Source organism: Rhipicephalus sanguineus, chromosome 1, assembly GCF_013339695.2.
Source record: "Rhipicephalus sanguineus isolate Rsan-2018 chromosome 1, BIME_Rsan_1.4, whole genome shotgun sequence".
Lineage (NCBI taxonomy): Eukaryota > Metazoa > Arthropoda > Arachnida > Ixodida > Ixodidae > Rhipicephalus > Rhipicephalus sanguineus.
Genome location: NC_051176.1, coordinates 172,456,440 through 172,484,179, shown reverse-complemented (window position 1 = coordinate 172,484,179; position 27,740 = coordinate 172,456,440). Strand labels below are relative to the sequence as shown.

Sequence of the window (27,740 nt, the reverse complement as noted above, 5' to 3'; positions counted from 1 at the left end):
TCAAGGTTGTCATCTCTGGGTACTTACCATGCTTTGCTTATGAAATTCTATGCAACTTGCTTTCATCTTGACAGCTTTCTACATGTCTGAAACTCTTTCTAGGCACTACTCGATGCACAGCAACAGTTCCGAAAATTAATTCATGGCTTCCGTTTCAATCTGGGCTTTTCTGGCAAATTTTACCATCGTGGTTCACATGAAGAAAATAAAGGAGATGACATGCTACTCTGTAAGTTGCAGGATCACATTGTTCACATTGAGAGATGTGTGGGCCCTTGATTATAAGCAAGACTGAATTGTAATGTTGATTTTGTTTTTCCCCAGCTCATGCCCATGAATTTTGGTGGTTTTGTCACATGTGGAGCCATAGTCAGCCTCATCTTTATGATAATGTGACACTACTAGAGACGGAAATGAGGCTAAATCGTGAATTTGCTAAGGTAAGATGCATATTCATAACGTTTGTTACATCTAGAAAATGTAATTGCATGTGTATAAATTATAATTGTTGCAGTAAGTGGCACGTTTCTAGGATTATAATTTATAACTGTGCAGTGTGCTGCAATATGAAATAATGGCAAATAAACTGCAGCTCCCCTATTTGTTGACAGAAGCACCGTATCCAGACAGACTCTGGCTATTCAGTAGCACCTCACCATTCTGGTGTGTACCCTGTTCATGAGCCCTTGTATGATGCCTGGAAAAAAGTTTGGAACATACGTGTAACCAGCACTGAAGAGTACCCACACCTTAGGCCAGCTAGACTGCGGCGGGGTTTCGTCCACCGTAACATAATGGTGAGTCAGCTGACACTGGCTTCTGTCTAGCTTACACTCAGATACAACTTAAGAAGGCAGGAGAGGCTCCACCCAGATGACCAAAGTGTGACCGTCAATTTCCTCCACAACTAAAACAGTCCCGCACGTGTGCCGGACAGTGGAGTCTCTCGCCATTCAGCTCATGACGTCAATATAGAGTGTGCACACATTTGTGCAGGCTTAAGTGCATCAGCCTTTGAGGAGGAAATGCTGCTGCCTTCTAAAGTTGTAGCCGACTGTAGTTATGAAGTAGCATGTGCCGGGCTCATTGCAGCTTGGTGCCATGCTGGAATGAGAACAGGGTCCACTTATGTGTCTTGTTTTTCCATTACTTTGCAACTTTTTTGTTGCTTACATCGAAGTTGAAATAGGACTGAATGTAAATTTTTTATATATTGATATAGTTTGATATATACTTAGCAATAAATGTTTGCAAGGCATGAGCTCCAATCAGAATATGAATTTGTGCTCTGCTAATGCGTGAGGCCTCTGAGTAACTTTGTGGGTTCCAAATGCTACTACAGGCTAAAACTTAATAATTAGAGGCTCTGCTCCGAAGCTAAGCGAGAATTGTTTTTTTTTAGAGCTGTGCGAATAGCAAAATTTTGGGTGCAAAGCGAATTCGAACATTGAAGTGTGCGTGCGAATCGAATTGAATATTTTAAAAATATTTCTTGAATATTTTTGGAATACTTCAAAGCGAAATTGGAGAAAAAAAGTTGGAGAGGGTTCCTAAGCATATGCTTATGAGATAGCAAAATGAAAGTGTTTCTTTTCGCAAGGTTGAAGCGCAGTGTAGAGGCCGAATTGTATTAATGTACATGATTTGGTGCAACCAAAGTGTTGCCGGCAACACTTTACATGTGGTAGGCAAAGATGCCATTCCCTCAGCCTCTCCTCTTTCAACTTCTGTGGAAGCCCAACTGATGTGGCGAACAAGGGTGTGCTCCCTTCAAGTCCGGAGTTCCACATCTGCCTCGTAGACATCGATATATAATATCTGAAATTTTGGATGCTGGAAAGCTTCGGCGTCCGATTTTTCGGACTTCCTGCCCAATTTCAGGTCCAGAACAGCATTAATTGAGCCCCCACTTCTGCCACATCTTTCATCTCCGTGTTGGAACCAGCGTTTTCTTGAGTTAATACACTTGCGACCGTAGCGGAGCTTGAAAGGCAGCTTTGCTGCAATACGAGAGTGTAATGAGGTGAAGTATGATGAAAACCTGAAAGGGGCACTTTCAGTTGGACGTTGACTGTATTTGTTTTTGGGAAGTTCGAATAGTTCAAATAGTAAAATTCCAGTGCGAATCGAATCGAATAGCAAACACTATTAGAAAAATATTCGAAATTTCGAATATTCGCACACCCCTAGTTTTTTTCACAAATGTCGTGTTCTGTAAACATTTGTTATTCGGTGTACGATAAATTCTCATGATGATGAAACTCCTTTATGGGCAAAACTTTTCATGGCTCCAATCGGCGATTGCATTTTGGACTGGATTATTCGAAGTGTTACAGTGCCAGACTTGGCATAGTACGATGTTGGAAGTGGAAAACCTGCGTCTACTTCTCTGTACTCTTTTTTGCTATAAAGGAAAGAAATATCGTTTTTCTCTTCTGCTATGGTGCGTGCAGCGCACTTAATTGCTGAAGCTACACACCAAGGCATACCATGCCGTGTCAAGAGTTTTTATGTAATAAATACACATATGATGTAATGTTTGTAGGACTGTGCCCTTGTGTACCTATTAATGACCATGCAATTTTACAATGTCAGAATGTTCCCCTAACTGCTAATCAGTATTTTTTTTCCCCAGTGAAGCAATATCTAATTTGTAAAGAAAGACATTGAACATGTTCTCAGTTCTCAGATTTCATAAGACTGGCATATCAGATGAGTACTAGCAGACTCGCATATCACTCATATTCAATTTGCATGCTCTTTTTTGTGTGTGTGTGAAATTAGGAGGAAGGGATTTGTTTGCACATTCATTGCCCAATCATCTGCAGGGAAAAATTACTGAATAAGTGCAGTCAAACCTTATCATAACAAAGTTACATTGGCCATGAAGGTTTTTTTATGTCCGAGATTTTTTCATAAGCATGCACATAGTAATCACTTACAAAACAAATGTGATCATGTCTATCTAAAAAACAGCTGAGTGCCAAAAAATGCTGGGTGTCTAAAAATAAGCTGGGTGCCTGAACATGCAGATTTTGGTGACCTGTCAGTATTTTGGTTTCTCCGTTTCCTGGAGTGTGTGGCTGTTTCGCAGTTACAGTCTGGCACTGTATCCTGTCTTCTCCTTGTTTTTCCTTGTTATTTCACTTTGCGCCACAAGCCTTTCATTAAGCTGTGGACTAACTTGCCCAACGCAATACTCTGCTATAAGTTAACTGTATCTGGAATATTGAGCATGTATTGGTACCATGTCGGGTATGTCTTTCCAACTGCACATCTAGCTTGTTCTACCTGCTATGGCAGCGTAGCAGCAAATGTGTTGCACTGATAAGCTCAAGGATGCTGGTTCGATTCATGGCCACTGTGGCCACATTTCAATGGAGGCGAAATGCAAAAACACTTGTGTACTTAGATTTAGGTGCACGTTAAACAACCCCATGTAATTGCAATTAATGTGGAGTGCCACACTACAGTGTGCCTCATAGTGGTATCATGGTTTTGGCACATAAAAGCCCAGCAATAAATTTTATCTTGCTTTTCCTGTGTGCTGATGGCTTGGGCTGTGGACAGTGCACATCTAGATCTGTAATGGTGCTTGCTGGTGAAGCGTGCACAAACATAATCTTCTTTCGATAAACTCAGTACAGTAGATGAATGTCCATATGCAATTATCTGCGCTCTCTTCATTAGGTCAGGAAGTTCGTAAAATCGAAAAAGAGGTTTTGTGGTTTTTCAAGATCTAAAGTTGTAACGTAGTGGCACACAAAAGCTACCATGGCATTGTTTTTGCTGCCAGCCTGTGACTTGCATGTGTGAAAAGTCTGCAAGGATGGCTTGAGGCCGGCCCGGACATGGAGCCTCCCACGTCGTCCGGAGATGGGGGGGACCCTCCCATCTCTGGACGACGTGGGAGGCTCCATGGTTGGGAACTACAGGCCACAGGACGGTCATGTAGGTCATATTGGTAGCCTATGACAGGCTACCAATATGCGAAGATGCGGAGAATGAATGCTGTGATTGTGCGAACAGGCAGAGCGAGAAAGTTGCGAGGAGACGATGAGTGCTGTCGCATAAACCATGAAGTAATGAAAGCAATCACCACTGTTCCTAGCATCATCCAGTACATCAGAGCGCCATCAACTGCTGAGTCCATTGTTTTTCCATGCATATGTGTGGCGTGTAGCCTCGCCAAAATAAAGCTGGGGCCGCGACTAGGGCACTTAAATGTTTTAACGCGAGAGCGCTAGATCACATGCTTGAAGAAAAATTTGTATCTGTGAAAATTAGAAGGAAATCGCGACCTTTTTAATCAGTTATTTTAGGAAAATCTTTGTTAAATCGGGCTTGGTGGCCAAGTTAACTTATTTTGGGCTGAGGACGACACTTAGCCTAATGGGTACTGGCCGGCAAATTGAAGTTTCTTCTCTAGATTGTGCACATCATAAAATCTGGTTTTGTTAGACCAAGTTTTAACTGTAGTGGTAAATGCTTAGGAACACTGTAGCTGACTGCTTGAGACTGTAGCTAAGGCAAGTTTCAGGGTTAAGATATTTAAATCGGGACGTATTAAAGTCTTCGCTCGCTATTACTATTATGCAACATAGGCATATCACTGTGCTGTGTGTATATTGATCCATCCACATGATCCATCCAGCACTGCTGTAGACAACTGCAAGACAGCAGGTGCTATTAAACAACCCATTGAATTTAAAATTCATTGTACACTAAGGAAGGAAAATAAACAAAGTGCGCGTCGCAAAAAGATGATGCAGTAGTGATTTAAACTCCATTAAGAAGAGTCAAATTCCTGGGTGTTAAGTCCCAAAACCGACTCATGATTATGAGGCATGCTGTAGTGCAGAACTCCAGATTACTTTGACCACTGGGAGTTCTTTAACATGAATCTAAATTTAAGTGCACAAATGTTCTTGCATGCTGCCGCGGTGGTACAGTGGTTATGGTGCTTGGCTGCTGACCTGAAATATGCATGTTTTGTGGAGGCGAAATGCTAGAGGCTTGTGTACTTATAAATTGATGGTAAAGAACGTCACATGGTCGAACTTTCTGGAGCCCTCCACCACTGTGGGCCTCATAATCAGGCCATGGTTTTGGCACGTAAAACCCTAGAAATTATTATTATTAGATGTTGTTGTATTTTGTCCCTAGCAAAATGATGCCACCATGGCCAAAGAAATGTGCCCCCATGCTGAGCAGTGCAATGCTGTAGCTGCTAAGCCACCTTGGTGGGCGACCTGTGCTCGGCAATGACAGTGTTTAATAAGCTTCACCGCAAGACTGCTGTGTAATACAGTGAGTACAAAGTAGTACAGGAAAGTTATTGCCATACATTGAAGCATACTATTTGTGGATGTTTGCTGCCTGAAAGAGAGCTGTCACGCTGCTCAAGAACAAGTTCATTCTCTGTCTGTGGCCTAGCTTTAAGTAAACAAATTGATGAACTCCTACTTTTCTGAAATTAAGAGACTGTCCAAGATGTGCAGAGTTTTCAAGTGAGCTAGGTATACAGGGTGTTTCAAGAAATGTGTCCAACCTTCCCAAAAAATCAGGAAAATGCAATATTTGCTCAGGGCTTTCAGAATTGCTTTTTCTGTAGTGGCAGGAATCTTAAGGTAGGTAAGGACATTATTTAGGAAAGTAATTAAGAAAGTTACATTAATTAACTTTTTAATTAGTGGAGTTAGGTGATTGTGTCAAATGGGAGAATTGAAGTTCTTCATGTGAGGAACCCATCCGAGTTTTGAGATTTCGAAAAAGCGTCCTCTAGTAATTGTTGTAGCATAATGAAATTCAACGAAATGCAACGGCTTTCAACAGCGAAAGCCGTCGAATTCGGTTGAATTTCATGACTTTGTAATTATTACTAGAGGCTGCTTTTTCGAAATCTCAATGTTGCGATGGGTTTCTGGCATGAAGAACTTCAATTCCCCAATTTGACACAGTCACCTAACTCCACTAATTAAAAAGTTAATTAATTTAACTTTCTTAATTACTGTCTCAAGTCATGTCTCTAACCATCTTAAGATGCCTAGCTCTACAGAAAAAGTCATTCGCTCATTTTGGACGTCTCAGAAGAATATGACAGTTGCGTTCTTCTATGTTTCTGTTTAGGTTTCGCCATTGAATTTGGTTGAATTTCATTACTTCGTAATTATTACTAGATGCCACTTTTTCGAAATCTCAGAGTTGGGTTGGGTTTCTGGCATGAAGAACTTCAATTCTCCCATTTGACACAACCACCTAACTCCACTAATTAAAAAGTTAATTAATTAATTAAAAAGTTAATTAATTTAACTTTTTTAATTACAGTCCCAAATAATTTCTTTAACCATCTTAAAATCCCTGCCACTACAGAAAAATCCATTCTGAAGGCAGCAATCAAATATCGCATTTTCCTGATTTTTTGAGAAGGTTGGACACATTTCTTGAAACACCCTGTATATTGTATTTCAGATTGTTGATTATGCAACTATTTTGGGATCTCCTTCAAATTAAATATATCTGGGTTTTACTGTATGTGGTGTACTCATTCCCTTATTTTATTTTGTTGTGGTCCTTGATTCACTACCTTTTTATTTTCTTGCTCTCTCTTTGCACCATGAGAAGTTTGGTTGTATGCTTGGACTTACAGGTACTGCCAAGACAGACATGTGGCCTTTATACTCATACAATCTTCCTTGAGCGATATCCGGGTGGCAGAGAAAAATTGGACAGAAGCATTCATGGTGGTGATCTTTTCTACTTGTTTGTTTACAATCCGGTAAGAAGCAAGACTGTATAATACATATATATATCTATATATAGAACTAATTGAAAAATGAAACTTTCTGTGAAATATAGACCTTATGCAAAATTGCTGCCATCTGTCGGAGGTTTCACGAAGCTACTGATTCGGCGCCATGTTGGAGGCTTGGTGTTCGAGTCGTATTGCTGTCGCTGCTTTTGTTTCTTGCTTTATAGTGGGCAACCAGGGCATGGAAACGTCAGATGAGCGTTTAACAGCCTGTACACGTTACCGGCATTTTCTAGTTATTACGTTGACAGTTCTTACGTGTAAAGAACTGCCTCACAACGAGAAGGAGGTACATGTTTGTCACCGAGTCACGTGTAGGCCTGCCGTCGTTAAGAATGAAGCTTTGCTCTAGTTTATAAATTTTGTCTGTCTGTGTTCAGTGTAACGAGTAAAGCGTTGTTAGCTATCTGAATATCATGTGTGTAGTATAGGATGGTTGGGAGGAGGCTTTAGCACGCACATGGCTAGGCACAGCGATGATGGTAAGAAAGTGCTGTTGACCCATTTTCAAAGCATATTTCATAAGAGACAACCCACATCGACCACATGTATTGTGCATTTAGTTTTAAATAAAACATTGGCCTCTTGTTTATTTTTGGAGCAAAAAATATTTCCCTGCTGTAGCACCGACGTATGTTATGTATGGCATTACCACACAATTAAAATGTAAAAAATTTCCACTTCTCATGCACGTGAAAAGTGAACATGAAAAGTGTTAGTTGCACCAAGAAATATCTGCCGGTTAGCTGGTATTTTATTGAATATTCTTTCGACATGTGCTCGTAAATACCACGATACGCCAAGAATATTCGCATTCACATCGTCGCTTTCGGGGCACCAATGGTCGAGTGTAACACATTTGCAGGAACAGCGTTTTCTTCAATTTCATACAAAAAGTGCTATACACAAACATCTTTTAACATTTCATAGCACACGGGTGGATACAGGATTTTTCCAAACAGGGATCAGCTTCTGGGAGAGCCTGATATGCGCTCTTCTTTGGGTATAAGTTTAAAAGAAAAGGGGGGTGGGGCGTCGGGGCTTCCCCTCTAAATTTGGCAGTGATAGCACATGAAATGCTTGAAAAATATGCATAGCGAAGCAACATGCGCGCAAAGCATCTCGCCAAATGCTACCTTGCTAACCCTGTGCGGTCCGTTGTCGGCCCCTGCCAGACAACGCAACACGGTCGCAGCGGTCCTTGGTCACGCACTGCTGGACAAGTTTTTTCGCTGTTAATTTACGTGCTCGATTTCTCACTACATTATGTGCCATCTATAAAATAGTAAGTAAACTACTTTTACTTGAGCTTTAAATCTTTTCCTTTCGGACCAGAATGGACCGAAGGTGGTAAAGGGTTTCGGACCGAAAAGGGTTAAACTTCACAATCGAAAACAAACTACAAACAACACACTCCAGCACAAACGGTCCGTTCGCTGAGAATCGATGACGCGCTCGACTTACTTGTCCAACATGTAATTGTTATCGCAATGTAATAAACGAAGTAGTGGTGTCAACAGCAGTGCAGGCATGTGCGAGTAGCCGCGATGCAGCTTTGAAGCTCGTACACGAAGCTGGTTTGTCTGTGCCTGCAAGCACACGGTGCGAAAACTGTCTGCCTCCGGCATGACTCGAAAGAGTGTTCGCTGATGAGTGCCGATGCTGTCATATACAGCATCTATTAAGAACGGCGAACGTAAACACGGCGTTAGTCATAAGCAGTAGCCGGAGCAATGGAACGATCTGCCGCTTCTCATCAGCCACGAGGAAATGTAATAGTAACATGTAGGTTAGTTCCCTGTAAACCTTTCTTCAGCACCCAAATGTCCTCAGTCTAAGCAACACGGCACACGAAAATATGTCAGCATTGCCGTTTCTATCAGCCGCCACACGTCAATACGTACGCTCCGTGTGTGCACATGGGGAGCGCGCTTAGTCTTCAACATGGCGGAAATGCACACAGTGGCTGCTAGATGGCAGCAGGTTTTGCATAAGGTCTATAGCAGCATCTATTGCTTAACAGCTGCTCTCTAAAAATGTACCTGCCTTCAGAAATGGCTTGTGCAGCTTTTTTTTTCTTGATATACTAATTATTGCCAGTCATCATCAGATACATCAGCACATATCTGGTTTGGCTGCTGGGACCGAAGGTGAATGCCTAACAGGCATATTATGGCTTCTGTTTCTTGATTCCGAGCATGCTTGTGTCAACTACGTGAGCAGGCAATGATGTTAGTAATGGTGGGTTAAAGTAACGAGCAATGTGGGGCATTTGGAACCAAGTGACACTGTGAGCATCCAATAAAGCAGAGGTTGAAATATCCCTCTTTTGTTTGCATCCTGGTTTCGATCAGCCAAACCAGATGGTGCTGTATTTGATAGAGCAAACAGTACCTGTGGCCACAGGCTTTGCTCTTAGCATTTCATTTGATGCTGATATAGTACAATAAAGCACTTCAGTTGTACTAATAAACGCAGTAGCATTTGAAAAAGATTGTGCAACCAACTGTGAGCAGCAGTCTTGAGGTGACTCAGAACTGCTGGTGCTCACACCAGATTGTGTGACACGCGAGCCACCCTCCTGTAGTGTTTCAACCTCAGTGAAAACTTTTAAAAATTTTCTCACTGTGCAACAACACACGTGCTCTACCCTAGCGAAAAAAATCTCAATTCCCTATTTGTGCTGCCTGATCTTCTAGGCTAAGGAAGGGGTCGACCTCTAGAGAACATTAACAATCGGAGATTGATTGTGGCTGAGTGAAACTGATGTGCGCGATGTTTCCACACATGCAATTTACAACTCTCAATTTTCAAGCGCACTTTCTTTTCCAAAGTGTATTCGTGTATATCCTCAGTTTCGAAGTTTTATCCTACATATGTAAATATACAAATCTGATGATTAATAATTTACAAATCAAAACAAATTATAATGTTTAATGTCCTGAAACTTCATAGTGGTACACCATAGTGAAGGCCCTGGATTAGTTTTCAGCTGTGTTCTTTGACTCAATCGTTACCACGCCTATTCAAATTGATTGTTGGTGATCGATGTTATGAATCACTGATTTTGACATGTTGGATTTTTTTTTTCATGCACCGAGCACCTCCTAATGGCTAGTCCAGGCACTGTACTTTCAGAGTCAGTTTGAGTTTTCCTGCTTTGGCGACATAGTGATTTTTGACAGAACTTTTTGCAAACCAACATGCATGTGTTGCTGGGAAAGTGCACTTGAGATATATGCGTGCCGCACGTATTTATGCTTCACTAACATCAAAGTGTCTGTAATCGGCTTCACAATATGACAGTGTTGAGCGGTAATAATTGCCCAAAAGTTATGCCAGCTATTCACTTGAGAGCTGTTGTTTAGAGTCTGGGAAGGTTTGTTCTACCAAAGCTCATTTCCGTAGGTCCACCACATGTATGAAGTGTGAAGCTGACCTTTTCAGCTAGTTTCCAGCAGTTTTGGTTTCACTTCTGTTGTTAAATGCCCTTTTTTTTTTTACTGCGGAGGTGACCAATACCATCTGCAAAAATACAAATTACAGTCAAATCTCGTTACAACGAACACCACATTAACGAACATTTCAAATTAACGAACTTTTAAGAAATCCCGTGCCGACTGCTTATAGTTTCAATGTAAAAATATTTCACTACTACGAACTTCAGATTAACGAACACTTCAGAATAACGATCGTCATTTAATTCCCGTGTAATCTTAACAACGCCTCAGTACTACGAACTTATATCCCGAAATGCGAGGATTCTTAGATTTCAGTGTATCGGTCATGGCAGTCGGAGCTGTAAGGTAGCAGACGACGCAGTGCGAAGAGCGGACGCCCTCCCGTTAAAACCTGAGATGGCACGGGAGGAGAAAGACGCGGGCGGAGAACTTTTTTTTTTTTTTTCCCCTTCGTTGCGGAGGCGACAACGCATCAGGTTTTGTAAAGGCCCAACCGCATGCATAGCCAACACCTCCTAGACAGCTTCCTAGACAACCGCATGCATAGCACGCGACTTTCGAGCGAAGGCGACTGCGACAAACGGGCTCCGTCGCGCTGCTCGATTGAAAACTATTGCGCGCACGCAGGCAAATTACGAAAAAGAATTAGAGTAGATGAATGACTACATGCCAAATTTATTATTTTCTTGTTTGAGATAAAGATGCCATAAAAGCGTTTCGGGACTTCCTTTTTTCGCAATCTTATGTTTAACCGCGGCAGTAGTATCTGCTGTGATCCCATGGGGCGCCCGGAAGCGTACGCTGCCTACGCTACGTCGCACTTTGCAAACTGCGTTATGTTGGGGTTAGTCCACGAGGCGCATTTCGACAACGTTTCCTCTTGCTGTCACAGAAAGTTTAAGAAAAGCCGCAGCGCCTCACGGCGTTGCTTCGCAGGGAGAAGGGCTACCTCACACGACGACGATGTTGACATTGCAGCAAGCTACCACCACTGCAGCAAGCTACCACCGAAACATCAAAACGAACCGTCGATCATAAATAACGACAAAATACGGCCGCTGCCCGCTGCCTCGCTCTCCGCGTGAGATGGGGCTGTAAATAAGGTAGTCTATAACTTGCATTCCTTGAAGTACGCGCCGATTGGAAGCATCACGAGCAAATTGCAACCGAAGCAAGGGTCAGAGATGCTGCCATGTTGTTGGATATCGTCATGCTCACTTCCGGGCGACAAGCGATGTTTTCTGGCTTTCCAGAAACCTGGGATGCTATCGCGGAACGATTCTATTTCAGATTCCAATGCCTTTCGTGCTTTTCGCGCTTGGCCAGTGGTCAGAACGACGGTCCGTCCGCGTTATCAGCGCGATCAGCCAGCCGTGTGGAATCGGAAATAGCATCGTTTCGCGATTGCACCCCTGCGACAAGCGACGGCGATGGATGGCCCTCCGCGACAGCAAATCCTGTCGGCAGTCGCTCAAAACTCGCGTGCATGCAGTTGGGCCTTAAAGGATTGCAGCGATGACATGGACGGCGATGTCACGGTAGCACCCGAAGATCGCGACGAGTCCGTGTCGGCCACAGATGCGTTGGCCTACTTGAGGAAACTCCGCATATTCATAGAAAAAAGCGGAACAGCGACCGAAGCGGCGGATAAAAATGCGGACGGTCTAGAATCGTTCGTGACGCAGAGTTTGTGCTGCACCCGTCAAAAAAAAACGATCACGGACTATTTCAAATAAACGTGCCTTGTCTGACGTTCACGTGTGCATTGTTGTGAGAAACGAGTTCAAGGACGTACCGTTGCAAAGGTAGGATGTTTGCGTTACTGAAATTCTATTGTTATGGTAAATTTTTGGGCCTTCACTATAACGACCTTTCAGAATAACGAACATTTTTCCGCGGTCCCCTGAAGTTCGTTATACCGAGATTTCACTGTAATATGCTTGAATGCATAGTATTTTGGAATGCCAACCTATGCTGAGAGAGGTGGCTCATGGAAAGAGTCACACCAGACGAACTGGTGAAATTCATTGGAATTCTGATTTATATGGCCATTGTTCACATCCGGTGCATCCATCTATATTAGAACACCAGCAAGCTTTCCTCATAAAGAAACAAACATTTTGTGCAAAAAGGGCAGAGTGCACCTGTGTCTCAGTAAAAAAATTAACTGCTTTACCGCATGGCATGAGCAATGAAGAAGTCCCTCATTGTAGATTTTTTTTATGTACGTTAATACCAGCATCGTATCAAGTATTTATTTTTCTTCTATTCCTGGGTCATTTACCTCCAAAATGTGTATTCTGAATTTTCTTTGTTTAGAATGTTTTTGTATAGTGTTTTTTTATTGTTGTGTTCATCAACTGGCACCAAAAAATTCTGGAAAGAGCATTTCATTATGCACAATTTGGTATGCTGCAATGCGTGCTGGAGTATTCTTTATACTGGCAAAACAATTCTTCCTGAGACCTATGAAAAACAACCATTTTCTTGTGGTAATCAAAAAGTTAACCGATAGAATGATACATAATAATTTTTGCATTCTGTCCCCATTGGAACGGGGCTGTGGCAGGCACGGGTGGCCCAGAAACAAACCAATAACTGTGCTCCGTAGCATAACACCATGGCCACTGAGCCATTGCATAAATTTTTTTAAGTTAAAAGGTTGCTTTAAAGAGTTGAAATTTTTATTTGATGCCCAGCTTTGGAGTGGAATTTGTTTCTGAGCAATATTCGGAATTTCATTATGTGCATGCTGTTTATTTCTTGTTTAACAAGTTCAACTGCTGCTGAAATCCTTGTTGCTCATTTGCCTTGCCATTGATGACTTGTGCCTGTATTTTGCATGGACAAGGACAAATCTGTTGCCACATATGGCATTACGGCAGTGTGGCCCATGCAAGGATAACTTGACTGTGTTTCTTTTGAGGCCAAATCTCAGGGTGCTGCCCTTATGCAGGAATAACATAATAAAACTCGGGTTGCTGTCCTTATGCAAGAATGTAGTGTAATAATTTAGCACTGTATAATTAGCTCCACTACTGAGTTGGCTAATACGTTTATAACATGAAGGGCTTTTGTTTTTATTTCTAGATCAACATCTTTATGACCCACCTGTCAAACTATGGAAATGACCGTCTCTCTTTGTACACCTTTGAATCTGTCTTAAAGTTCATAAAATGCTGGACTAACTTGAAGTTGAGCACTATTCCACCTCTTCAGTTGGCAGAGAAGTATTTCCAGATGTACCCTGACGAGACAGACCCTATCTGGATGGTGAGTCAATGGAGCACTGTAGCAATGTATGCAATGTAGTTAACTAATGTATGGATAGGTTGGGCATGGTTTGTTGGATTTGAACATTGCTCATGCACAGTACCACTAAACCTCTTCAAAGCTCTTAGGATGCTCCAGTTTTGGGAAGCTCATTGAAGGTTTTAATTCCATTGTTAATGAATACAGCCTAATGAAGCCTAAAGTAACTTGTATGCCACATGATGGCAATGTAACAGGGGAGTTACTTAAGCCCTGTTCTTTTTGTTCAAGCATTAGTTTTATTCCTTCATTTGTTTCATAGCTTGAGAGCTGTGGTATGCTTGTAAGCTGCAGTGCGCTTTGTCACTGCAAGTAGCAACACAGGCAAAAAAGTTATGCATAAACATGCCATTAAATTTGCTGTATTTTTGGCACCTGTGTTTCTGTTAACACTATTTTAAAAACCAACTAGTCCAGCTTGATGGTTTTGGAGTTAGATCCAAGTATGGTGTCCCGATGAAATATTTGTTTTAAATATAGTTTGCATTGACTACAGCAATTTTTTCTTCAGAATCCTTGTGAAGACAAACGCCATCTGTCAATCTGGTCATCGAGCAAGTCATGTGAACAACTGCCAAAATTTCTAGTCATTGGTCCTCAGAAAACTGGTAAGCAATAAATTTCACAACAGTAACAAAAGGAGGAAATTGTGGGGGACTGTCATCTGTGCAATCTTTTAACATAAGGAATTTTCACACAGTCATGTTGCTGTCTGGCCTTTTTTTTTGGTGTTATGCCAGAATGCTAGCAAAGCCAAGAGGTCTCATTTGCGTAGCTTGGTCCAAACAAGGATAGAATGAAAGAAGAATGAGTTTTAAAAACCATTAGCGTAAATGTTTTCCAACCTACTGTTGTTGCACTGTTAACCATTTGTTTTTATTCTTTCAGCAAAAAATTTTGGCCAATCTATACAAAGTCGACCTTTGCTAAGTTGACCTGGAATAGATTATTGAAATTGGTAGATTTATCTGGCAGGTTCTGTTGAGGAGGAGAAAAGCATCCAAACATACTGTTGTTTTATTTGATAGTGAAGCCTTGATATAATTGAGGTTCCATTCCTTTGTTTTATTTATCTTGCATTCATAGGTGCACCTCAAGAACCATAGTTGTATACAGTAGAACCCCGCTGATATTTTTCAGAGGACCATATAAAAAAATGTAGGAGCCAGGAAACGCAAGAGCCGTGAAATGGGAAAAATTGAAAAATGAGTCATCGTGAAATGTGCACTATTTTATTTCAATGCTTATGAACGAAGAAAACAATTTGCAGCATTGGCTGGTGCATTTTTTACGGCCAATCAGCACTAGGTGAGCACATGCAGTGCTAGAGATGAAAGTTGGCCTAGTTGGTAAGAATTACTGTGCTAATTAGCACTGGTGCCGTACCTCCAGCGCCGTGTGTAACTCACCATGATAACCTAAGCATAGTATTCTTAGTACGCTCAATAAATCTGATACCTTTACAGCAATGAGAACATCGGCTCTCGCACCTGGGGTGGTATTCTTAAGCGACCACAGACAGTGCTCTCGCCGTGTGTGGTCCATTTTTATCAGGCGCATGCATGCACTGCTGAGCAGTCAAGTTCAAAATGGCCTATAAAAGCCAATTTCAAGATAAAATAAAAAAAGTCACAGTTTCGCCGCAACGGCGAAGCAATGAATGCGATAGCAATAAATTGGAATGTAACGCGAAGAACGGAAAGCAGCTCAAAATTGCAAGCGCGTCGCTCGAGACCAAAGGACGCACGAAAAGAACGCACACAGGACGAGCGCGAACTATCATGCGTCACAGCACGACACTTGAAGCGCACTGCTCAAACATAAAGCAGGACGCACGAAACGAATGAACAGGTACACACAGGACGAGCACAAACTAACTGTCACAGTTGTTACTTATTTCTAGGGGTGTGCGAATATTCGAAATTTCGAATATTTTTCGAATAGTGCTTCCTATTCGATTCGATTCGCTCTCGAATTTTACTATTCGAACTTCCCAAAGACAAATACAGTCAACGTCCGATTGAAAGTGACCCCTTCAGATTTTTGACATGCTTCACCTCATTACACCCCCGTACTGCGGCAAAGCTGCCTTTCAAGCTCCGCTACGGTCGAACTTGGCCAAGACAAAGTTAACATCCAATTGAAAGTGGTCCCTAAATTTTCAATATGCTTTCACCTCATCACACCCCCATATTGCGGCAAAGCTGCCTTTCAAGATCCGCTACGGTCGCCACATGTATTAACTCAAAAAAACGCTGGTTCCAACATGGAGATGAAAGATGCGGCAGAGGTGGGGGCTCAATTAATGCTGTTTTGGACCTGCAATTTGGGCAGGAAGTCCGAAAAACCGGACGCCAAAGCTTTTTAGCATCCAAAATTTCAGACGTTCCTATATACCGACATCTACGAGGCAGATTTGGAACTCCGGACTTAAAGGGAGCACACCCTTGTCCGCCACATCAGTTGGGCTTCCACAAAAGTTGAAAGAGGAGGAGAAGCTGAGGAAATGGCATCTTTGCCTATCACGTGTAAAGTGTTGTCGGCAACACCTTGGTTGCACCAAATCATGTACATAAATACAATGCGGCCTCTACATTGCCTCATTCTTGATAAGACAACTATGAAACACCACCCCGCCAGTGCTTCATCAACCTAGCGAAAAGAAACACTTTCATGTTGCCATCTCATAAGAATATGCTTAGGAATCCTCTCCGACTTTTTTTTTCTGCAGTTTTGCTTCGAAGTATTCGAGAAACATTCTAGAAATATTCGAGAAATATTCGAAAAATATTCGATTCGATTCGCACTCGCACTTCAATATTCGAATTAGCTTCGCACCCAAAATTTTGCTATTCGCACAGCTCTACTTATTTCTGTTCGAACAGCCGCGCTCCTTTCGCAAACGCGGCAGCTGCAGCAAGCAAAGTGACCTTCGTACGCTCTGTGACTTCAGCGCGGACATCGCAGGGAAAGCACAAGACATACAACCCCCCGCTCCACACCCCCGCCCGCCCGCCCCCTTCTGTCCTCGAGATAAGCGCACGAAGGCTAACGAAGGCGACCACGCCCTGTAGGGCGAAGAGCAACGGCGTTCGCAGGAGCGGGGCGACGATCTTTAAAGTGCGCCACGCGCACACATCGCGCCATCTATGTGGCGACTAAGAAAGCATGCTGAAATAAATGGTGTATATATAAATAGCTCGCTGTTAGCAGGCTGAAAGACGTTGCTGTTCGTGGCCTAACGTCTTAACGTCGCGCGCTGGGAAGCGAGAGGTCGCCCGTTCGATTCCGCGCATCGGAAAATTTTTCTGAGTTATTTTTCTTTGTGTCTTTTATATATATATACTATAGACATATACATATACGGTGCATGACGGTGGCAACGGCAAAAATCCGCCGAGACTGTCCATATAATTGCTATCGCAATAAAAACTTGAAGGACACTTGAGCTTTGCCTTGTAGAGTAGAGTGCGATAGCATAATCGGGTCGCCTAAGCTGACTGCTATTAGCGTAATTGGGCCTCGTGCGCATCGCCTAGGCTGGCTTCTCTTCTCGGTGGACACCTGAACCGTGCCGCAAGGAGACAAACGTCTCTATGTGTAACATTGGCCGTTTAAACTATCCTAGAATGCCTACTGCAAGTGAAGTTGTAAAGTGCCCACTACACCATAACTCTTCTTCTTGCGAATTGGCAGAGTGCCCACTATGTGTTCATAAGGTGCCACGTGCACATGCGCAGCTGCACACTTTGCTGGTGCTGTTGCCGATAATGATGATTAGTTATGCCTGAGCACTTTGTAATGGGTGGGCCTTTAAAACACCAACTCGTTGCGCAATCCACATTGTGATACCCGATTCGATTTTTCGCTTCTGCCACGTACTATTACATGAGTTATACCCTTGTCGCACGGATAGCCTAACCACAGTTAAGTACGACAGCCATTAAGTCTAACGGCTGTTTACCTTGTCACACGACAACCCTAACCGCAGTTAATCCGCTAACGACCATTTTCGTAAACGGAGGTAGGCAACCCCTGTTAGTGCCGTAAACTGACATGGCGGCCCCCATGTCGGACGCGAGCAGCTCGGCTCCCAGTGAAATATCGAGCCAAAAGTGTGTCAACTGGACCGTTGCGACGGAGGCGTTGATACGCATTTGGAAAGATAAATTACCAGCTTTGAGGTACAAGTTTGTCCGTGCTGCAAAAATCTTGTGTGCATCTCTCTGCGTTTGTTCATTGAACAGGGCTTCACGCTATTTGATAGATGCGCATCAATACACGCTGCTGACACGTCCATAATCGTGCGTGAAGCCCTGTACAAGGCGGTGTTATAGCGGTGTTGCACGAACGCAGCCATGTATCAATTAAAGAACGCTTCGCAGCACTGCAAATGTGTGGCATCGCCTCTGCCTGGTTTACAGTAACTGTGGTTACGTCCGCTAATTGCAATTGGGTATAACAGCGGTTAAGCGTGCCTGTGTGACAAGCGTATTAGACCCGCCTCCCACTACATGACTTCATATATAGTGTTTTTTTCCAAAGCAGTTTCAAGCAATGGCATATCGCTTTGGGAGAACACCTGCTTGCCACGCAGAAGGCCTGGGTTCTATTCGCACTCGAACTGAAGATTTTTATTATTTATTTATTTGCATCTTTCTCGATTTTTCGAGAAAGATGCAAATACGTGACAGTTGCACCCGGAGGCTTGTCGTTTTTGAAACCGAAACTGACAATGGTCGGTAATGAGGAGCCTGTAATTAATTATCTGTCGCGTGCTGCAGCAAATGATGTGCCGTGTTATGACTAACAGGCCCCAGCAACACATTGCAACAAAAAAACGCGAGGCCGAAATTTTTGTGTCAGTACCCCTTTAAGAATATTCACCTCCTCCCAAGCTGCTTTTCCTCCTCGACCTCTTTGTGAAGCAGTCAGGGCTAAGTTCCGCTATCCACGATCCTCTGCCAGAGCACCATAGATCACAGAGGCCAAGCTCGCTGTTTTTCTGTTTGATTTCTAGGTGCCACCATAAACGTGTCCACTTTCGTTTTCTCCTGTCATGTACTGCAGATTGGGCAGGTTGGTGCATTATAATTTCGTTTTGCTATACACTCCGTTCACTGCGACTGGCACGCCACCGCGCGGCCGTCAGAGAAGGCAGTTGGCGAGAGCCCAAACAGAAGCGAACACTTTCCCGCACCCGCTGGCACGCAGTTGTAGGTGTTCTGTGACGCATTCATGAACTGCTGCGTCGTCGGTTGTGCCAACAGGTACACGTCATGCCCTGCGGGAACGACGTTTCACCGTTTCTCAACTCGTCCGTGCTTTATTGGGCAGCAGCAGGAATGTATCACGGCTGTTCGACGAAAAAAGTTAGCTTGGTTCCCGCTCCCTCTGCCGTCTCACGTTCTGCGGTTTTGTTTTTCTTGTGCCGCTAGCATCAGTACATTTCAGCCATGACGGAACAAACTGGGAGCCCTCTCGGCACTCGAAGATATGCAGTGCACATTTTGTTGGGGGTGTGCCGTCCAAGGATGTGTCGTCCCCGTCGTACGTGCCAACGATATTTCATGACGAGCATCGTAAGCGGTCCGTGCTTGCAAGAAAATAAGTTGATAGTCAGCGCTCGTGTCGTCGTATGTGTTTCTTCTACGTCCAGTGTTTTATGTTCGCACTGTTCCTGCAGTCATGATTTTAGTGCTGGTGGAAGCGCAGCTGTTCAAGTAGAGATGTGCTAACTGGGAGTCGATCCTCTTCCCCTGAGATATTGAGGGACAAAAATGTCAGGTGGTCACGGCTCTTCGGAAAGATCCTAGGAATGAAGCAGAAAGACTACGGCTGGGGTAGCCCTATGGTGCTCGGAAGCTTCCAGAGGTCGTGGTGCCGAAAATGTTAAAATGGATAAAAAAAAAAAAAGCAGTGGTAAACACAGGACACAGTGAGAGGAAACGACGGGACACTCACTGTGTCTTGTGTTTACCGCTGGTTTTTTTAATCGATTTTGACAATGTACCAACTAGCCCAGTCCCACGCCTTGGTACCAAAAATGTTTGCGCACCTCTGGGCTAGAGCGTAGCATGGGTTACACCAGAGTTTGCCCAAATTATAAAAGCGTGGTGAGCTCGCGCAGACGAGATAGCCAAGTGCGCAAGCACGTTAAGTGGTTGATACTTGTAGTAAACAGCTGACCCTGTAATCATTAGGCGTTGATAAAACGAACAAAGTGTGCAGCATGTAGACAAATGTGCACACAGAACTAAAATCGAGGCTGTTTATTTTCATCTTAGATCTGACTGTCGTTGCAGTTTTCTGAGAACGCTATTGCGACGGAAGTGCAATGTTTGTTTCGGAAAAAAGCATAAACAACGAAAGGGGTTGTAGTGAATGAGGTATACTGATGGTGGCCGAAGTGACCGTGCCGTCGTCGACACCACATCACTTGAAGCGAAAGACGAAGCGGGGCCGATCGTAACACGTTTATTTCTCGCCCGCACCTCAAGCTCTTGGCATGAGTCGCGCGAGCGGCGAGGTAGAAACGATGATGAGCGATGATGATGCTGCAATAAGGTTGTTGCTATGCGCGACAATATCGAGCAAAATACTCGGTGGCTGCGAATCGACATGACACGAAGCTGCCAACAAATAACCATGCCGCCCGGCCACTCGCCGAAGTTTCCACGGCGAGTGGCTGTGGATAATTCTAAATGTTCTGAGCATTTTGCAAGTACACGGGTAGTGGGCATTCACCAATAATTCTAAGCATGAAAGAATGACTGACAGCTTGCCTCGATAGCTATGGAGTAAGCCTCTTGTGTGACGCACGCCTGATGCACGCATTTAGCCGTCAGTACTGACGACGCCGTAGCAAAGTGTTCACTCACGCCAAAAACGTGGCCGCTCGCACGCAGGTTTTCCCCTTTTTTAATGGCGGCATCGCGGAAGAACGATCCCCCTACGATATCTTGAAATCCAGCTCGAAGCACTGACGCGCCAGCCACGGGCGCTTGCGCCGCCATAGCTGTCAAAGCACAGTTGTCTGCTAAGGCTCTCACCGTTGCACGCTCGCCGCACCGCAAGTGACGCTGCGTGCGTCTTTCAAGGCGCCCTCTATAGGTCCCGAATGGAGTGTATAGCACAGCTCAATTTTAGCATGAAGGAAAGAGACAACAGCAAAGAAGTAAATTACGAGCAACAGAATGAGCGCTAAAACTCCTGACATGATAACTCCAAGAAGCCAATCATATCAGCTACCCAACTGATGTTCAAAAACCAACCATGTCATGTCCCAAAACAGAGGCGTGACTGAAAACTTAACGTGGCAGTACGCTGTGATCTGTTGCTATGCACATGTATCATCAAAACCATTTCATGGTCCCTTTAAAATGGTGTGATACTAATTTTGGATGTTCTTGGCTTGCATACAACATTTCTAACTGCAACTTGACTCTGTTTCAGCAAAGAAATTCAGCCTATGAGAGGTTAATATTTTTAGTGTATTGCTGCTTCATGTCCAATCTATCTATAAGCAGTTATGTGTAGTTGAGATATATAATCCATACACTTCATCTCGGTGAAAAATATTTTGCAGGCACAACTGCACTGTATAGTTTCCTGACCTTGCATCCAACAATAGCAAGCAATCACCCCAGCCCAGACACATTTGAGGAAGTACAGTTCTTCAATGGGAAAAACTACTACAGGGGTCTTGACTGGTAAGTGGTTGCAAACTTTGTTAAAGTGTTACTGTCCTATGCGATAGTAAATGTCCGAATAAGGAACTTTCTTTTAAATTTTAGTCCTCTGTCTGTTTGTGTGTATGTGTATAAGCATGCATGTGATTGTGTAGCCTCTGTTACCGGAAGGTGTTTTTTTTTTTCTTCTTTTTTTAGATTATCTAAAAACATTTAACCTTTCAAGATTCAGATTTTTGGTAAGGAAAATGCATCCCCCCCCGTATTACAATTCCTAATGAAGGTTTATATATTATGAAGAGTAACTTATTTTGAAAGAAAAGCAAAAACTTTTTTAGGTGAAATTAGTTACTTTTAATGTGTAACATGCTTCATTGTTGTAGTTGTTTTAATGTATTTAATTTGTCTTAAGTGTTATACATACAAATCTTATGTTGAAAGCTTGGATAAACTAGTATAATTATTTTTTTACAAAAACTTCGAAATCTATGAAACTTAATTTTGCTTCAGATAGGTTTTGCACAACCATGGCTCGAGTTTTGTGATGTTCTGTGTCATTTTTTTATTTTGATATTGTGTCCTATTGAGAATGCAAATTCATCAAAGACTTCCAACCCATCTCCAAATCAATAGCAGATGGCAAACATACGAAAATAGGTTGATTGTTAGAGTGGTCCTGGGACAAGTCAGGAAAAACTTTGCAAGTGAGAAATTTGCTTTGCAGTTATTGTTTGGCTACTGGATGAAATTCTGCTTTTCTGACCTATCTCTCAGAGCACCACTCACATGGCAATATTGGCAGTTTGTGAGTATCTATCTGCAAGCTGAATAAATGGTGCCTCATGACCATATCGCGGTAAAACACTGGGAATTATTATTATTAAACTAAATAAATGCATGAAGAATAGGCAGGTGAGCATCTTATCATTAGGCATTTAGCGATCAGAAATGAGATCTATACAGGTTTTTCTGGTGCCCATCAAGAAACTGCATGTGTGGGAATGCTGAATATAAATTGCCCAAGTGCACATGTGAGCACATAGCAGTAAACTCTATGAAGTGGGAGTACTGAGCAACCACGGTGGTGACTGTTGTAGAGCACAGAAAAAAATAAAAAACGCCAGGCCTGTGTGGAATGCGCAGCACGGTCACAGTGAAAGTTGGAAGAGTGGCCTTTCTAAAGCCCGTTCTAAACTCTCTTGGGGAAACATACAAGTAACATGCAAGGTAACCACTATGCAATAAATCATAATTTTTGTGAAGTGGGGAAGCACCTACTATGCCACTATTCGTCTTCCTGCGCTTAAACAATGTACCGCACATCTGTAAGGCATTATGTGCACTTTGTTGATGCTGCATGTGGCTGATGACGATGAAGAATTATAGCTGAGCACTTTGTAGTGGGTGGGAAGCTTTAGACCACACACTTGTTGCGCAATTAGCATTACGTGACGCCTGGTTGTTATTTTACTCTTCTGCCATGCTATATTACATATGTTAATGCGATTCCTTGCCCGACATGATGCCTGTATAGGGTCTTTTTGCAAAGGAGTTTCAAGCACCAGCGTGGCTCCGTGATAGAATTCTCGGCCGCTGCGCAGAGAGCCCGGGTTCAATTCCCATTGAATCCCGGATATTTTTTTCTCATTTCATCATTTCTTGTTTCATGCAATAGTGGTTACAGACACCAGCAGCGACGGCGGCGGACAACTACAGCACTGTTGTTGTGATCCCATAACAGCTTTTGCTATAAACTAGCTTTGATGGTGGCAGAAGGGAAGTAGCACAATGAAAAAATTTTGTTAGAAGTTGCTGAAGGTTTCTGCACCTCCATCAAGTGTATCAATCTGACTTCCTGCTTGCAGCATGTAGCGGTACTACACGAGATAGAATGCAGTGATTACCGGTTAGTCAGATCTTGGCTTATTATCCTTTGCTTGATCTGTGTTAGACAGTGGAGGACGAAGAAAGATGAAGAAAACCTATGCACACCGGTTAGCAGTAATTTCTAGACTGTTCTACAAAATGCTTAGGGTGCCTATGCCTCATGACAAAGCTTAATAAAGAAAGGCTTAAGCGTTCTGAGCTATTACCTGTGCTTTGAAACCAATTATTGAGTCACTCCAAGTTGCTTCTTATTCTCATAAAATAAGTTGCTGCGTAGGACGAGATTGTGAAAGATTACCAACATTCAAAGGGACAGCTCAGATTCAAACAACTAAAAGGTTGGCTTTTTGGCATGGGTAATTAAAGTGGAATAAAACTAGTATTATGATAGCAGGTGCGTCTCACTTTGCGTGCTCTCTCTTCTATTGCTGCATGCCCACATCCCAATACTGTTGAGAAGCTGGCCTTCATTACGGGCACTGTTCATGCCATGCTGATGCCTCTTGCAAGCTACACAATAAATGCAGCTGCAGGAAGGTCACGCAACACGGCATCCATGTGTTGTGTTTCTTGACGCATTATTTACTTCTTCTTCGAAAGGTTAACATGTGCCAACAACCTATTTTAACTTCACAAGTCTTAAGCAATTTATATGATGAAAGGATTACCATAATGTATAGAAGCAAGCAAGTGCATTGTTTTGAGTACTTCTCTGCCCTTCAGTGCTAGCGGAAAAATGCATCATTGGGACCAGTACACATGGGAAGGTTTAGCAGTGGATAGTACACAAGTGCTACAGTAAAGAGTAAATACATTTATGGGTTCTCAAGCACACGGCTTACCCTGCGAGACACTTATATGTCTAGAACTAGCCTATATATTGTTGATGGGTATAAATATGTTTGTAGGTACGACACTTGGCCACAAATAGTTAGTGTGTCCCCATTTTGCTTTGCCTCCTCAGGTACCAAAGCTTCTTCCCAGCACCTAGAAATGGAAGCGCACCCTTTCTTTTTGAGAAGAGTGCAAACTACTTTGATGGTGAGCTGGTACCACAGCGTGCCCATGCTCTCCTGCCTCGTGCCAAGCTGGTTACCATCCTCATCAGCCCCACAAAACGGGCTTATTCCTGGTATCAGGTGCGAACATTGCTGTTGTATTGTATAAAATTTATATCTTGCCTGTTTAGGGATGGGCGAATAGTGAATTTGAGGTTTGAAGCGAATCCGAAGCGAATAGTGATTTGGTCAAATAATTTCGAATCGAATAGTTTGAATAGCATTTACCACATATTATTAAGAAAAATGAGCATTTTTGTCATGACCCTTGCACAATATTTTTTAGGATTGGAACTAGGTATGAGTGAATGTCACTTTTTTGGTTTGAAATGAAGTGGAAGCAGTCTTGAATAGTATCAAGATTTGAATAGCTATAGGGTGCAAGTTATAAGTGGTGCAATATGTTACAATTTAAAAATTACTATACTTAGCGCATATAAGCCCATATAACACGCTTTTAAACTTAAAAAAAATATGTAGGTACCTTTAACCTTGAAGTGTGGCTTCGAGGCAGTGCAGATTTCCCCTGGATGGGTTGTTTCATGGCACAGCAACTGGATGCTGCAGTGAAACCACCTTTACAGGGGGGTTATGTGCGGTCAAATGTATACATATACAGTAGAACCCTGCTGTTACGTTCCTCACTGCTGCGTTTTCCCGGCTGTTACGTTGTTTTCCGCCGGTCTCGGCATAGCTCCCATAGGATACAATGTATTGGGAACCCCGCTGTTACGTCGTAACTGTCGGACCGTTCCCGTATGATACGTCGCGAAGTGCGCCCGGAGCCGACCGAGTGACTACCAAAGAGAGCGGCCATGGTGCATTTTCACGCAGCTTGGCCTCGTTTGACCGTAATATTAGCCGCATGAGAGGCGCAAGCAACAGAATCTTTCAATTGATGCAAACAAAAGCATGGCCTTCGAGATTCAAATTGCAAAGATGGCGTCTATGACGTAACTGCTCGCGAAAGCAAGGCCTTCGAGATTGGCATTTACTATTGACAAAAGCATAGCCTCTGAGATTTGCATTGCACAAACATGGCGTGTATGACGTAATTGCTTGCGAAAGCAAGGCCTTCGAGATTGGCATTCACTTCTGCCATCGCGTTGGCGTAGACTCATCATCATCGTTATTTGTCGGAGAACGGGAGGAGTTCGAGCTGGTTGGAGCTCGCATGGTCATGCGTGCGGTTCGCGGTCGGACTCGCCGCGCCGGTCGTGATTGCGTGTGCTTAGTTCTTTCATGCCTACAGCTGTTGGTGTTAAAAAAATCACATACATTGATTACCATTTCTGTGGATAAGGCCGTCCTAAGCTCCGCGTTTCTATCCATCGACTAGATCGCGGCTGAGCGCGCCAATTTTCGTGCTGCTCGTAAGAATTGAAATAAAATTCTGTACCACTAAATATTTTGCCGTTTTTCCTGTTTTTCGGCTCTTACGTTTCCCGTCTCTTACGCTTATTTCCTACGGTCCCTTCAAAAACGTATCAGCGGGGTTCTACTGTATTCGTTCATTTCGAAATTTAGAATAATTTAAATTCGTATCAAGTGAATTCGAATACCGTAATATTCGTTCAAATATTCGTTCAAACATTCGAAACACCCGAATATTCGCCCATCTCTAGCCTGTATGTCTCTTCACATTTTCAGATACATTAGGAGTGCTTAGATGGTGAAATTTCTGAATTGAGTAATTAATAGTTGAGAAAATGTGCCTCAAATATAAATTTGATTCCAAGTATATTTCTTTCTCTAATAATAAGTTCAGGTTAAAGGTTGTTTGATGTGCATTTTATAAAAGAGGCCTAGTGATGTTATTTGACATAAAATTGGTCATTCCATGCCAGGTGCTCCACGTGTTTCTCTTGACTGTCTCAGATTTCTTTTTAAAAAGAATGGCTTTTTATTCTTTCGTAAACAGTCTTTTTCCAAAATATTCTTGCAGAAAAAAAAAAGTATATCCTGGTGTACTTCTAAAGTACACTGTGCCCCAAGAATGTACTAAAGTAGAGCTGTGGCAATAGCAAAATTTTCGGTGTGAAGTGAATTCGAATATTAAAGTCTGAGTGTGAATTGAATCAAATATTTTTCAAATATTTCTCTAATACTTCAAAGCAAAAGTACAGAAAAGAAGTTAGAGGATCCCTATGCATATTTTAAGTGCGAATGCACTTTATAAGCGACCCTGAATCCGCCGTCTCATAGCAACGGCGCGAGGAAAGGAGAGGAGCGTCTGTAGCAACGGCGCAGCGACGTCACACCCCACGTGACTGCGCGCGCTCCGCCTCCTCACCGCGGTTTGCGCGGGAGCGCGCCGGCTCCGCACCGCTCTTTAGGTGGCATTGGGTGCAGTGCTTCGCCGCTCCTTCTCTCGCCGTTCGCTCTCTCTCCTCCCTGCGCCCCACTCTCCCGTCCGCTGGCTGGGCGCCTCTCGAAATGTGTGCTCGAGACGCCGCTGTGAAACGCCAACGGCGACCACAAGGCTGAGATTATGGCCGTCAGGTACAATGACAACACAAACAGGTGCTGATGAATGTGTAAATAAATGGTTATGGTACAAATCCTCGTCTCGTCATTAATTTACGGCATTAAAATTACTGCGCCGTGTACTCTCGGCGCAAGAAATGCATTCGCATTTCCTCACGATTCCCTTCGGGGAGGTGGGGGCATTTTTATGAGATAGAATGTGAAAACGTTTCTTTTGGCTAGGTTGGTGAAGCACTCGAGGGATGCTGCTAACTTGTGTTCCCTAGTTGTCTTATAAAGAATGAGGCAATGCAGAGGCCAAATTGTGTTTATTTTTATGATATGGTACAACCGAAGTGGTCTCGACAACACTTTACACGTGATTACACTTAAAAGGAAAGACACTATTTCCTCGACGTCTCCTCCTCCAACTTCTGTAGAGGCCCAACTGATGGGGCGGACAAAGGCACGCGCTCTCTTCAAGTCGAGAGTTCCTCATCTCCTGCGCAGGATTCCCTCTCCTACTCAGTGGCTGCAAGTGCTTTCTGCGGCAGTTGTTGGCACTGGCGTCAGTTCCAGCGCGAGAGGTCCCGTGTTTTCCGCACACGGCCTTTGCGGACACCTCACGAATGTGCGCTTTCGCAAACCTGGCCAAATAACACTTTCACGTTCAAATGTGTCTCAAAACATAGCCAAAAAGAAAACAATTCCTTTTGAATGTTAACCCGTAGACCTGACTGCAGTGCACTGTCCACCGCGTGAAAACGAAACTATGCTGCTACCTGTTGCGTATTGACACAAGTGACGTAACGGTGCAGTATTGCCACGAGCCTGGATGACTTCATCTTTCACTGTTTTTCAGGTGATACTAACGAATATTATATCGCAGGCTGATTTCGTGGTGCCAAGACATTCGGAAAACACATTTCTCAAAACGAGTCGATCGAGTGCGAAACCGAAACCACGTTCACGGCATTAGCAACAGCCGACCGCCAGTGGCAGATGTAGTGGCATCGCTATCACAAAATGGCGACGGAACACATCTTAGAGCTAG

General features: G+C 43.3%; 1 protein-coding gene across 1 annotated transcript in view; it reads left to right on the top strand.

Moving 5' to 3' along the window:
* LOC119402361 (bifunctional heparan sulfate N-deacetylase/N-sulfotransferase) overlaps positions 1-27,740 on the top strand; it is an 87,585-nt gene that overhangs the window by 33,247 nt on the left and 26,598 nt on the right. The window contains exons 6-13 of the mRNA XM_037669501.2: positions 103-229; positions 325-440; positions 612-797; positions 6,650-6,778; positions 13,363-13,545; positions 14,096-14,192; positions 21,173-21,296; positions 24,127-24,301. Coding sequence (XP_037525429.1) covers positions 103-229; positions 325-440; positions 612-797; positions 6,650-6,778; positions 13,363-13,545; positions 14,096-14,192; positions 21,173-21,296; positions 24,127-24,301 — 1,137 coding nt within the window. The remainder of the gene's footprint in view (positions 1-102; positions 230-324; positions 441-611; positions 798-6,649; positions 6,779-13,362; positions 13,546-14,095; positions 14,193-21,172; positions 21,297-24,126; positions 24,302-27,740) is intronic.